This window comes from Schistocerca americana, chromosome 3 (genome assembly GCF_021461395.2).
Source record: "Schistocerca americana isolate TAMUIC-IGC-003095 chromosome 3, iqSchAmer2.1, whole genome shotgun sequence".
NCBI lineage: Eukaryota > Metazoa > Arthropoda > Insecta > Orthoptera > Acrididae > Schistocerca > Schistocerca americana.
The window spans coordinates 470727525-470741309 of NC_060121.1; the positions used below are offsets into that span (position 1 = coordinate 470727525).

The window sequence follows — 13785 nt, forward strand, 5'->3', positions numbered from 1 at the left end:
TCTAACGCGTTAATGTGGAACCAATTCACGCTGAAGACAGAAAATTAGTTCCAATTTTGGCCGCCAGGTGCAAATGTAGCGCTACGAGTGCAGGAAAGGCGTGTAGAAATTTTTCCATATGTAATATATTAGGAATGGAAGGTGGTTAGAAAAGGTCAAACAAATGAGAAAGGCATAATGTTGATTTTATTATAACTGCCACTTCGGCAGTTTGCTCATTATGAGCACCGGAGACATTGACGAGATGCTGTACATCGCCATAATTTCACCTGGTGGCCAAAATTAGAACTATTCTTTCCAGCGTAAACCGGTTCCGCATTAACTCATGAGAGTACCTACCTAGCTTTGCTGCTGTACAATAATACAGCCCACACTGGTACTCTATGAGAAGCTGTATTTTAATTATAACCACCATATAGATCCTTCGATAGACATATGATTCACATTTCAGTGCAAACGCATAAAGCAGGTTGTAGTCAAATGTTCAATTTGTGTGTGGATTCCTAAGGGACCATACTGCTTAAGTCATCGGTCCCTAGACTTACACACTACTTAAACCAACTTGTGCTAAGGACAACACACACATACACACACACATGCCCAAGGGAGGACTCGAACCTCCGGCGGGAGGGGCCGAGGTTGTAGTCACGACATAATATTCTGTATATAAGAAAAGACTATGCGGAGGATTTTTCACTCAGAAATCGCATGAGAACGTTGTTTGTCTGTGAGAAGGTCGCGTTGTACCTTGTGTAATAAGAACACACGTCTAACAGCCGTGTCGGAATTCAACAGCGGCTGGATCATGGCGTAAGGACGCTTAAGGGTTATCGCGATTGTTGTGCGAACTTTGAATCTATGGGTTTAGGAGCGTCATGCTCAAACGGCTTATCGCGATTGTGGTGCGAACTTTGAATCTGTGGGTTCAGGAGCGTCATATTCAAAGTCTTTCAGCATGCCAACGGCCCCATATCACTGGCTCCAACTAAAGTTTTTGGCATTGTTGGCTCGGAGATCCCGAGGGGCAGCTACGGCAGCCTAATTGGAAAGGTTTTGCCTATCCTTCGCACACACTCACACCTTTCCTTCGCGAAGTGTGTGATGTCTGTGTTGAGGGTAGCTGCTGACACTAGTAGATGATTGCAGTGTGTGTGTGTGAGCACTGCAGTGTCTTGTATGCCTTGTATGATGATGAGAGAAGGGAGATGATGAAACCATGTGCCTGCACATAGCGTACTCCTCTCGAACAACACCAACGGGGTCGCCGAACGCGACGTCCACACCTCTCGGACGGATCACCAGCTTCAGTAAGTGTCGCATTCCCTCACTCCACAGACGCCACCGACAGATTTGGAATTTAATGCAGGACATTAATGCAAAGTCTGGTGACTAGAAACCTCTGCCGGCCGAAGTGGCCGAGCGGTTAAAGGCGCTGCAGTCTGGAACCGCACGACCGCTACGGTCGCAGGTTCGAATCCTGCCTCGGGCATGGATGTATGTGATGTCCTTAGGTTAGTTAGGTTTAAGTAGTTCTAAGTTCTAGGGGACTTACGACCACAGCAGTTGAGTCCCATAGTGCTCAGAGCCATTTGAACCATTTTTTTAGAAACCTCTCACCATCACCCCTCATTCCCTTTACTGGAAAGGCGAAGGGAAAAATATCAACACCGCGTGATGTACCCAGGCGGTTACCTACACTAAGCATCAAAAATATCCGAACACCTGCAGAAATATACGTTTTTCGTATTAGGTGCATTCTGCTGCCACCCACTGCCAGTTACTCCATATCAGTGACATCAGTAGTCATTAGACATCCGAGAGAGCAGAATGGGGCGCTCCGTGGAACTTTTTTCGAACGTGGTCAGGTGATTGGGTGTCACTTGTGTTGTAAGTCTGTACGCGAGATTTCCACACTCCTAAACATCCATAGGTCCACTGTTTCAGATGTGATAGAGAAGTGGAAACGTCAAGGGACACGTATAGCACAAAAGCTTACATGCCGAACTCGTCTGTTGACTGACAGAGACCGCCGACAGTTGAAGACGGTAGTAATGTGTAATACACAGACATCTATCCAGACCATCACACAGGAATTCCAAACTGCATCAGGATCCACTACAAGTACTATGACAGTTAGACGGGAGGTGAGAAAACTTGGATTTCATGGTCGAGCGGCTGCTCGTAAGACACACATTACGCCTGTAAATGCCAGACGACGGCTCGCTTGGTGTAAGGAGCGTAAACAATGGACGAATGAACAGTGGAAAAACGTTGTGTGGAGTGACGAATCACGGTACATAATGTGGCGAGTCGATGGCAGGGTGTGGGTATGGCGAATGCCCGGTGAACGTCATCCGCCAGCGTGTGTAGTGCCAACAGTAAAATTCGAAGGCGATGGTGTTATGGTGTGGTCGTTTTTTCATGGAGGAGGCTTGCACCCTTTGGTGTTTTGCGAGGCACTATCATAGCACAGGCCTACATTGATGTTTTAAGCACCATCTTGCTTCCCAATTTCGAAGAGCAATTCGGAGATGGCAACTGCATCTTTCAACACGATCGAGCACCTGTTAATAATGTACGGCGGAGTGGTTACAGGACAATAACATCCCTGTAATGGACTGGTCTGCATAGAGTCCTGACCTGAATCCTATAGGATGTTTTGGAACGCTGACTTCGTACCAGGCCTCACCGACCGACATCGATACCTCTCCTCAGTGCAGCACTCCGTGAAGAATGTGCTGTTATTCCCCAAGAAACCTTCCAGCACCTGATTCAACCGTATGCCGGCGGGAGTGGAAGCTGTCATTCAAGGCTAAGGGTGAGCCAACAACATAATGAATTCCAGTATTACCGATGGAGGGTGCCACAAACTTGTAAGTCATTTTCAGTCAGGTATCCGGATACGTTTGATCACATAATGTAGGTGGGAATGTCAGCCGGCTGGGGAGCGTGCCGATATAGTTCGCGAATTTCGATAATCGCTGTTCTGGGTTGCGCAGTGGTTAACGCAACTGCCTAGTAAGCACGAGATCCGGGGTTCGATTCTTGATGTGGCACACTTTTTCACTTTTCACCTCTGATTCTGTGTAAAGTTCCGTTGCAGTTAATATTAATTCCTTTCATTTCCTTTCTCCCCCTTCAGCTTCAATTTACATAATATATGTCAAAGCTCCGAATTCCGCGTGTTATCTGGTTTTTCGGGTATGTCTGAAAGAACAGACACCACGCATTCGTATGTAACTACGTAGTTTTAATAGTATGCGATTTTTCCATCCCCTGCAAAGCAGAAACTGCTTGTCCTAGAGAAAAATTAATAAGACCTATTTTGCAGGAAATTTAATGTGCTTTAATTTTGTACTGGGAAACATTTTCTTCAGAACTCCCATCTCCTCCCACTTCCCGCCCCTCACGGTGAGGCTCACACCTCACCGGTGAAGATTTTGAATATGTTGGTCATGACACGCTCTCCCTCTTACGACTGTACTGCATAATTTTTCGCTTATTCGACATTTTTTGGTCTTCGTTGTGTGAGCTATGTTTAAAGAGTGGGGGAGCACGCTCAGTGCCGCAGTACCGGACTTCGGAACCGTAATAATGCAAGTACATCGTGGTGGCAAAAAGAAAATTATATGTTATATGAAGATGCTGTAGCTTTCAAAAGGATCAAAGTAACAAAGGTCCAAACAATATGAATGGAAACAATGTAAGTGAATCAACAGTTAATATCTGTATGAACATCAGAAACGAAAGTAACTTGAAAAGAACTATTTATCGCCTGTACAAATCGTCCTGATGACGTCAGTAACATGTCGGGCGTGGACAATGCGAAACGGAAAAAGTATTGGTGAGCGCTCGTAATCCATTAAGAAGTGGCGTCAACTAAAAAGATTTGCATCAGGCGAGCTGTCTACCCGACGACAGGCTCTAGTCACAAGCACATTTCATTTAACCAACCCACCCATCTAAAATTTACTCAGCTTGTTCAAGTTGTGCACATCTCGCTCGACTGTTCTGTATACACTATATTATCAAAAGTATCCGGACACCTATTAGTGAACATTAACATGTGCTGTGTCTACCCTTCAGCTTTATGATGTCTTCAGCTCCACTGGGGACAATTTCAATGAGGTATCTGTATGTTTGCAGAGAAATGACCACCCGTTCTTCTTCAAGAGCTGAAACCAGAGATGGTAGTGGTGTTGGATGCAGGTATTTATAGCGGAGCTGAAATTCTAAATTCCTAAAGTGTTCCCCTGGATCAGGGCTCTGGGCAGACCTTTTCATTTCAGGTATGTTGTTGTCCACAAACCATGGCCTCATAGATGATGTTTTAAAGGTAGGGTACATTGCCATACAGTACAATCATCGTCTCTGAATTATTGCTCTACTGTACGCAACACACAATGCTGTAAAGTGCGTCCATATCCTTTCACATTTAGCGTTTCCTTAAGCGTAATAAGGCGACCACATCCTAACCAAGAAATACGCCCCCGTGCAGTAACACCACTTCCTCTGCACTTCACCGTTGGCGCTACACACGACAGCAGGTCACTTTCTCCAGGCATCCGCCATCCGATTGTCACAGGGATTTGTTACTTCAGATCACTCGTTAACAGACGTCCATTGTCCAGTGACGTCGCTCACCACTAACTACAGAAATGTTTAGCTTATGAGGAGCTTCTCGGCTTCTGTAGCCCATTCTAGTTCCAGCTGGACTGGTGGTATCACTTTGGAACAAACTTATGATGGTTCACCCTATTTTTTACCACCTCCCTTATCACTACTCGACGGTCTCTGATGCCGCTCTGTGAGGTCTGCCTGGTCTTGGTCTTAACTTGGCCGTGGTTGTTCACCCGCGTTTTCACTGCACAGTCATATCACAGACAGTTGTCTTGGACAAAATTAGGATTGACAAGTCGTTGATGGATTTGTTAATCACGTGACATGCAGTGAGTGATCCATGTTACAAGTCCAGTGACAACACTATACTGTCGAGTCCACCTTTCGTGATAGCTCTTGGCCAATTCCGCATTAATAGAAATGTCCGGATACTTTTGGCTACATTACTTTATTATTAGCACTGAGACATGGTTAACTGGATGCCCAGCATGAGCACCCTCATGTCCGTGGTGGTATCCTCAGACACTTATTACAAAATATAAGCAGCGATGGGGTTGTGCATCTTCTTCCTGAAGCTACAGCTCGCTTGCGGAGAGCTGTAAGCGAACAAACAAATGAACTTTGTAGGTTAGTAGCTAGTTTCTTCCTGTACTGTTCGCTAGTGAGATACAACGGTCGATAATCAGGGACCTTTTTAATTTCATGTAAACACCCCACACACGAGAAACCTCCACCATCAGCCTGAAAAAGATAAATCTTCTCACGTTGCGTTCTACGTGCACCAATAACAGCCTGCCATCAGTGCCTTCCAGACTGCACTGTGACATCTGTTCATGTGTACAAAGGTGATGTAATCCCTGCTCTCCGTTTTTTTTTCTGTGAGCAGAGGTCCCTCCTGTAACAATAACGAAGAAGTTCTTCTCAATTGAATGCCCTGATAACTAGTTGTTGTACAGCACTGAATTGGTGAGTGTTTCACTGCACCACTGGCACGTCTATTAGCTGTTATAATCCCTAAAGGCCGACATCAACACCTGCTGTTGTGGTGCGCGTGTAACAAGGAGAGAGGTGGAGCGATGTGCAAAAGCCGTTGTTGAAGGAAGGCAACGGTGTGCTAGCGCACATGCTTCCTCCCGCACTACAAGTGCTGCGACGTCACGCGCGAACCAAAGCACGAGTTCGGATGTTCGCGCTTGTTAGAGTCAGTTGCGTAAAGCCTTTTTGTCCAGTGTTGATGTTACTGATTCTGTTGTCAATTTGGCAGTCTCTGCTATCTATGGATGCACAAATAAGACAGGAAGACGAAAAGTGAATCAGTGAAATAATATAGCTCCAGTTATCCTGCCGACCCTCATAGAAGAGTTTTAGTTTCTTCTAATGCTGCTCACTTACTGATACTTGCCAGGAACCATTTATCGCATAAATGAATCTAGTCTGAAGACGTGGAGGATGCAAATAATGTCTGCCTGCAGGAAATGAAAACAAAGAAGCGATTTAAAAGTGACGGCCTAAGCACAGGACAGACATTTGTTTGTGACAGATTATCGAAAGATCAATACTGCAACTAAGCTGTTCTCTCTTTCAAATACGAATGCTTTTTATTACAGGTCGGTTGTATAAATTCAATGACTGATTTGAATTTAAACAGTACATACTACAAAAGAGAGAACAATGGTTTCGGATTCAAATTATTGACCAGGAAAAGATATCTAATAAATCACTGAATTTATGAAGAAAATGTGTGGTTGTATGACTCCAGTTTTAAATTTCCTTCTCAAATGACTGTTTTAACTTCCCCGCACTAGTTAAAAGATGTATCTTGACATCTGCAGAATGCTATGCACCAAATTACCTGCTGACTATATGGTTCAAATGGCTCTGAGCACTATGGGACTCAACTGCTGAGGTCATTAGTCTCCTAGAACTTAGAACTAGTTAAACCTAACTAACCTAAGGATATCACAAACATCCATGCCCGAGGCAGGATTCGAATCTGCGACCGTAGCCGTCTTGCGGTTCCAGACTGCAGCGCCTTTAACCGCACGGCCACTTCGGCCGGCTGCTGACTATAAAACAACCAGAATGTCGTACTCGAAAATTTCTTCTCTTACATTGGAAGTATGAGCCCAAGCTATAATCATCATGATGCATTGCAATTTGTATATAGACAGCGTTGGTAACTTATGGAAACTCGTTCACTGACCGTGTTTAACATGGAAGGAACGAAGAAGACTGCGAAGACTGAGTGCTTCCGGAGATAAGATTGATAACGTACAGCTGGAATGTGTGGAGGTTTGTTTCATTGCATGATCTTCAGGAAGTTTATGAAGGACTGTGCAGTTGTGGGTAGGTATAATGAAGAACTGGAATTTCATGAAATAAGCCTGTAAAAGTTGGAAGATGAAATACGCAGTGAAAGACGCCGTTACTTAGTCGCCTTCTAAGAAATAAATATCCCTGCACATGTAAAGAAGCAGATAAAACTCCTCCGTATGATGACTCATGTAACACACCGCCTTCATACAATGGCTATAGGATCACTAACGATGTGTGTAGACGTAACAGTGTCTTGTAAATTTTCGATGGTCCAAAAATTACGTAATGAAAGACAGATATTGAAAAGTAGAAAAAGAACATCACAGATGTTGGTCCAGGAAAAACGACAGGTAGATTAATTTGTGCTAGGAGTTGCGTCACATTGCGACACCTCAACAAGGTAACATGTGAATAGCAAACTGACAGAAGAAGCAATACTTACGGAAATATGTTAAACAAGTTTCCACATCAAAGTTCTTCATTTTATTCCAGCGCTATAAATAAACTTTTTTAAAAGAAATAGTTTATTAGAAACATTAACCTCTTGGTTGTTTAAAGAGAGAATAAGTTAGGAAATTCTGCTGATAATACTAAAGGTGAAAAATTAAAATAGGAACGTCAAGTGCCATTTCTTACTAACTACTGGCTGTTTCACATAATGATATATGTAGTAAACATCCTATATTTGTGTAATTTTATAAGTAAATTTGGGAACTCTATTACAATAATAGTTTCAATTAAAATCCTATCCCAGCCGTTATTCTGGGTAATGGGACAGAGAGAGAGAGAGAGAGAGAGAGAGAGAGAGAGAGAGAGAGAGAGAGGAGAGGGGAGCGAGTTAATGAAACAGAAAAGAATGTTGTACCAGATAAAAAAATCTAAAATTTACGTGCTGTAACGGAGAAGGCAGGATCTGCAATATGCGCTAACATACTAAAAACGACAGAATTTGTTGTATTAAGCAATGCGAAACTCAGAATATTTTTATAATTTATCTTTAATTGTCTTTTCATTCTTGTGACATTCTCTCTGTGTACATAAAGCGATAAATGGTTCTTAAAAGAGTTTCCGCTCGTTCTTCGTATGGAGGACGGCGAGTGATTGTCTCACATGTGACGTCATGCGCAGACAGAGCGTACATTCATCCGCCTGAGTGGCACAGCCTTGTTTCTCTCCGCCATGTGTAGAAGCAAGGGTCAGCGTAGCATGTGGCGCTCCAGCCAATATCATCATTCGGCCGCCGCGTCTGTAGCGTGCGGTTCAGGGACCACGTAGAACACTTATCATTGATTTTAATGTTGTATTAGACATGGTGAAGGTGGTGTGGTGTGGTGTGGTGTGGGGAACAGACCAAGAGCACACGCCAGCGTTTTCTGCCCAGAAATCGTCACACCCCGCCGTCTTGCTTGTACACCACAATACAAGTAGGCTGCCTCTCAGGGCAGATGATTTCGGCGGCACTGTTTGTTGCTGACCCGAGTCTTCGTGGTATACCATTGATACAGTGGCACTCGAGAATTTTGTTTACTCGTGCTACTTCTGAGGTGGACAGCTCCCTACGTGGGGCGGCTAAAGATCAGCCGCGGTCAAATGAGCTGATGCCTTGCCTGTACTGTGTCGAGCTGTACGCCTATGGCCAGTGCGAGGTCACAAGTCATCCGGCATCTCTGTCACGTGGCACACAGAATTACCGCATTCGATGTGGAAACAGAAGCGTTTCCTTTCTTCCCCACTCAACAGCTCTGTCTGATGCAAAGATTCAAATGGCTCTGAGCACTATGTGACTTAACATCTGATGTCATCAATCCCCTAGAACTTAGAACTACATATACATAGCTAACCTAAGGACATTACACACATCCATGCCCTAGGCAGGATTCGAACCTGCGACCGTAGCGGGCGTGCGGTTCCAGACTGAAGCGCCTAGAACCGCTCGGCCACACCGGCCGGCGACATGATCCAAAGGCTCAAGAGTAAGAATCTTCTAAGAACTTTTAATTCTTTGTAGACTTGTCTTTTGAGCTCTAAACGGACAGTGAACTAGGAATTACTAGCTGCACGCAACCGATAAGTCATCAAAAATGATCATACTAAAGACAGTTTATTCAGCAAACATGATTAAGTAATCACTTTAACATAACATTAAGATGATGATTGCTATGAACAAAGCTATATTTGAAATAATGTCGTTGAAAGATTGCTTAAAATTAACAACACGAATTAATGGTCACAGTGCATATTGGAAACTACCGCGTGTTCATTCAAAGCTGAGTCAGTTTTGATTTAATTTTTTTTCTGCTACTATGCTTTCAATATACTACGTTAAAGTAGGTGCTATTGTTTGTCTGATTTTCTCTGCTGTTTTCATTTTATGTGCGGTATGATTAGCATATAGCACACTGTTGAACCATTGAAGGAAGAATCTACTAGCTTCGAAAGAGTTAATGCTTCATTTAATTTCAAATATTACAATAAAGTAAAGTCGTGTGGCATGAATGACTAGGAGACCCAGAAGGGAACGTCAGCCGCCTATTTGGAAAGGTTTTCCTTATACATCGCGCCCGCAGGCAACTTTCCTGCTCCTTGTGTGAGAATTGTGTATGTAAACGTCTATGTTAAGTGTAGGTGACTGTAATGGGTGCGTGTGTAGTGTAGTGTCATGTTCTTGTGGAGATGAGGAGAGAAGGCATAGGATGAGCCCTGTGCCGGCAAATAGACTACTCCTCTTGAAGAGCACCAAGAGAGCCGCCGAGCATAACGTCCCATCCGATGGACGATCACCATCAACAGTGTTGTGGGTCCTCACTTCATGAGACACTGCGGAGAGCTTTCGAATTTAATCCAGGACATTGGCGCCAAGTCTGGTGATCGGGGACTCAACGCCAAAACACCTCCTGTCCCACCTGCCATAAAGGAAAAATGAAAAGTGTCAACAGCGTGCGGCGTAACCGGATGGTACCCATCCAAAATGCCCACTGGCCACATCAGAAGGTAGTTCATTTCAGTGAGCTGTCGGGAACTGGTGTGCCCATCTCGGCGAGGCACTGGACAATCCACTTTTGTTACAAATTCTTTTCGCAGTTGCGATGCATCAATATCCGATAGTACAGACAATGCTCTTGTACTGCTGGCACATGCTGACTCACGCGTTTCGAGGGTTAATAGAAGTATATCCAGTTCGTGGTTGTGTTTTGTCGCACTGATGCAACAATTCCACTTAGTCGTATATATCAGCTATATTTACAAGTTTGGGAAATTTAGCTAAAATTTACAAGAAACACTAATTGCATTTGGTACGTGAATATAAATACACTGAAGCGCCAAAGAAACTGGTATAGGCATACATATTCGAATAGAGAGATATGTAAACAGGCAGAATATGGCGCTGCGGTCGGCAACGCCTATATAAGACAGCAAGTGTTTGGTGCAGTTCTTCGATCGGTTACTGCTGCTACTTGACAGGTTATCAAGATTTAAGTGAGTTTGAAAGTGGTATTATAGTCGGCGCACGAGCGTTGAGACACAGTATCTACGAGGTAACGATGAAGTGGGGATTTTCCCGCCAGACTATTTCACGAGTGTACCGTGAATATCAGGAATCCGGTAAAAGTCAAATCTCCGACATCGCTGCGGCCGGAAAAAAATCCTGCAGGAACGGGACCAACGACGACTGAAGAGAATCGTTCAACGTGACAGAAGCGCAACCCTACTGCAAATTGCTGCAGATTTCAATGCTGGGCCATCAGCAACTGTCAGGATGTGAACCATTCAACGAAACATCATCGATATGGGCTTTCGAAGCCGAAGGCCCTCTCTTGCACCCTTGATGACTGCTCAACACAAAGCTTTACTCCTCGCCTGGGTGCGTCAACATCGACATTGGACTGTTGATGACTGGAAACATGTTGCCTGGTTGGAGGATGGACGTGTACGGGTATGGAGACAATCTCATGGATCTATGGACGCTGCATGTCAGCAGGAGGCTGTTCAAGCTGGTTGGGGCTCTGCAATGGTGTGCGGCGTGTGCAGTTGGAGTGATATGGGAATCCTCATACGTCTAGATACGATTCTGACAGATGACACGTACGTAAGCACCCTGTCTGATCATCTACATTCATTCATGTCCATTGTGCATTCCGACGGACTCGGAAAATTCCAGCAGGACAACGCCACACCCCACACATCCAGATTTGCTACAGAGTGGCTCCAGGAACACTCTTATGAGTTTAAACACTTCCCCTGGCTACCAAACACCCCAGACATGAACATTATTGAGCTTATGTGGGATATCTTGCAACATGCTGTTCAGAAGAGATCTCCACGCCTTCCTACTCTTACGGATTTGTGGACAGCCCTGTAGGATTCATAGTGCCAATTCCCTCCAGCAGTACTTTAGACATCAGTCGAGTCCATTCCACGTCGTGTTGCGGCACTTCTGCGTGGTCGCGGGGGCCCTATACGATATTAGGCAGGTGTACCAGTTTCTTTGGCTCTTCATTGTATATTGCGAGAAGAATGAAATTTTATTTTCATTCATAATCACTTATTTTGATTGATCCAAAGAAATATCATTATTTGGCATCAATATTGAATCTATCCAGTGCTCGTGCACTATTTATGTACATCGTTGCGCAGGCTAGTGTCACTTCCTTTTATGATCACGTCGATTAAATGCTTGGGCGTAACATTGCACAGTGATATGAAGTGGGACAAGCATGTAATGGCCGTTGTGGGGAAGGCGGATAGTCGTCTTCGGTTCACTGGTAGAATTTTGGGAAGATGTGGTTCATCTGTAAAGGAGACGCTTATAAAACATTAATACGACCTATTCTTGAGTACTGCTCGAGCGTTTGGGATCCCTATCAGGTTGGATTGAGAGAGGACATAGAAGCAATTCAGAGGCGGGCTGCTAGATTTGTTACTGGTAGGTTTGATCATCACGCGAGTGTAACGGATATGCTTCAGGAACTGGGGTGGGAGTCTCTAGAACAAAGGAGGCGTTCTTTTCGTGAATCGTTACTGAGAACATTTAGAGAACCAGCATTTGAAGCTGACTGCAGTACAATTGTACTGCCGCCAACTTACATTTCGCGGAAAGGCCACAAAGATAAAATAAGAGAGATTGGGGCTCGTACAGAGGCGTATAGGAAGTAATTTTTCCCTCGTTCTGTTTGGGAGTGGAACAGGGAGAGAAGATGCTAGTTGTGGTACGAAGTACCCTCCACCACGCACCGTATGGTGGATTGCGGAGTATGTATGTAGATGTAGATGTAGATGATCTGAGCCGGACGGGTTGGTCGAGCGGTTCTAGGCGCTACAGTCTGGAACCGCGCGACCGCTGCGGTCGCAGGTTCGAATCCTGCCTCGGGCATAGATGTGTGTGATGTCCTTAGGTTAGTTAGGTTTAAGTAGTTCTAAGTTCTAAGTTCTAGGGGACTGATGACCTCAGAAGTTCCATAGTGCTCAGAGCCATTTGAACCATTTTTTTAATGATCTGAACCTGACGACTACTCCATAAAAATTGTCGATCTGTATGTTGACTTAATCGATGTCCCACTGCTAATGTTACTTTAAGTACATTCATAAGTTTGCAAAGTGTAACTTACGAAGTGTCTATTTATTTTTATTTTCCTGTTGCATCGAGTGCACATGCCTACAATTATATCACACTCACCTTAATTTCTTTTTTTATATATACTTGCACACAACTATCACATGTAAATTCGTTTGTATGAAAGTACTGGCTTCACATCAGCGTTTAGCTGTTGTGCAGAAAAACCAGAGTGGTTGCAGCGAAGAAATTAGGGCGGCCCAAGGAGTACTCACTGGATCGTGGGAGATGCTACGCCGGTGCTGTCCACATCCCTCTTCTTCGTCATTATCCCTCGGCAGATGGGTGCGAACGGGTACATCCTGAGGAACAAGAGATTAACAGTTACAAAAGTCAACATGTACTCCACATGTATCTTCTCATACTACTACAACTAACCTTCCGAGCAACAAACATCAAGGACAGTGAATACTATCTATGAAAAGTAGTAATATCTAGTTGTTAAAGTAGCCATTCGAGCAACCTAGTATCAGGAGACTGAAAGCCTCTTGTGTCAGTTACGATCTCCATCTTGGAGGCCTCTGTGTTTCTCTGTGGCCAAGAAATACGTATGTCATCACGTTTCTTATTGAGTCAGTAGATACCTGTTTGTTTCTGTGTTGCTACCCAAACGCAAAATATGTCTATTTAAATGCTGTTCTGCCCTCGATTATTCAAGAATAGCTGCCCACCCTGTACATCAATGAATTTTATGCACTGTTCCTTTACATTCGCAGATATCATAAAGTGACATGTCGCGTTCAAAATAACAACATGATAACATACTTGATAAATGAAGCCTCATATTCGAATCATGTAAGCAATTCTTTTAATATTCTAATGCCACTGAGGTAGGGGAGGACATTATACTCACAAGCCCTCGAAATTGATAACAGTTTTGCTGTAAACAACACTTAATGTGATTGGTTGCTGGATTTATCTTCGGAAATTAAATTCTTGTGTTACATACTGGACAAGTATTCACTTGGATCAACAAATTTTGCAGTTGATCATTTCATTATATTGAGATGAAAACTGTAATGATAAAGTAAAAGCAAGACTTAACTGTGCAATGTTTTCTTTATTATTGAAAAGTATAGCGAAATACGATCTTAAAAACAATGGGTCTTCTGTTTTGGGAAACTTAAAATAAATTACACAGTTTTTTCTATTCATATGAGAACAACGAATTCTTATGATCTAGAACTGTTGTGGTTCTTGGGATGTGTGAAAAACTGCTTCCTTTTGCGAATAGAGAC

General features: G+C 43.7%; 1 protein-coding gene across 1 annotated transcript in view; it reads right to left on the reverse strand.

Annotated features, from left to right (window-relative positions):
- LOC124607270 (elevenin-Vc1-like) overlaps nucleotides 1-13785 on the reverse strand; it is a 328738-nt gene that overhangs the window by 69078 nt on the left and 245875 nt on the right. The window contains exon 3 of the mRNA XM_047139548.1: nucleotides 12763-12849. Coding sequence (XP_046995504.1) covers nucleotides 12763-12849 — 87 coding nt within the window. The remainder of the gene's footprint in view (nucleotides 1-12762; nucleotides 12850-13785) is intronic.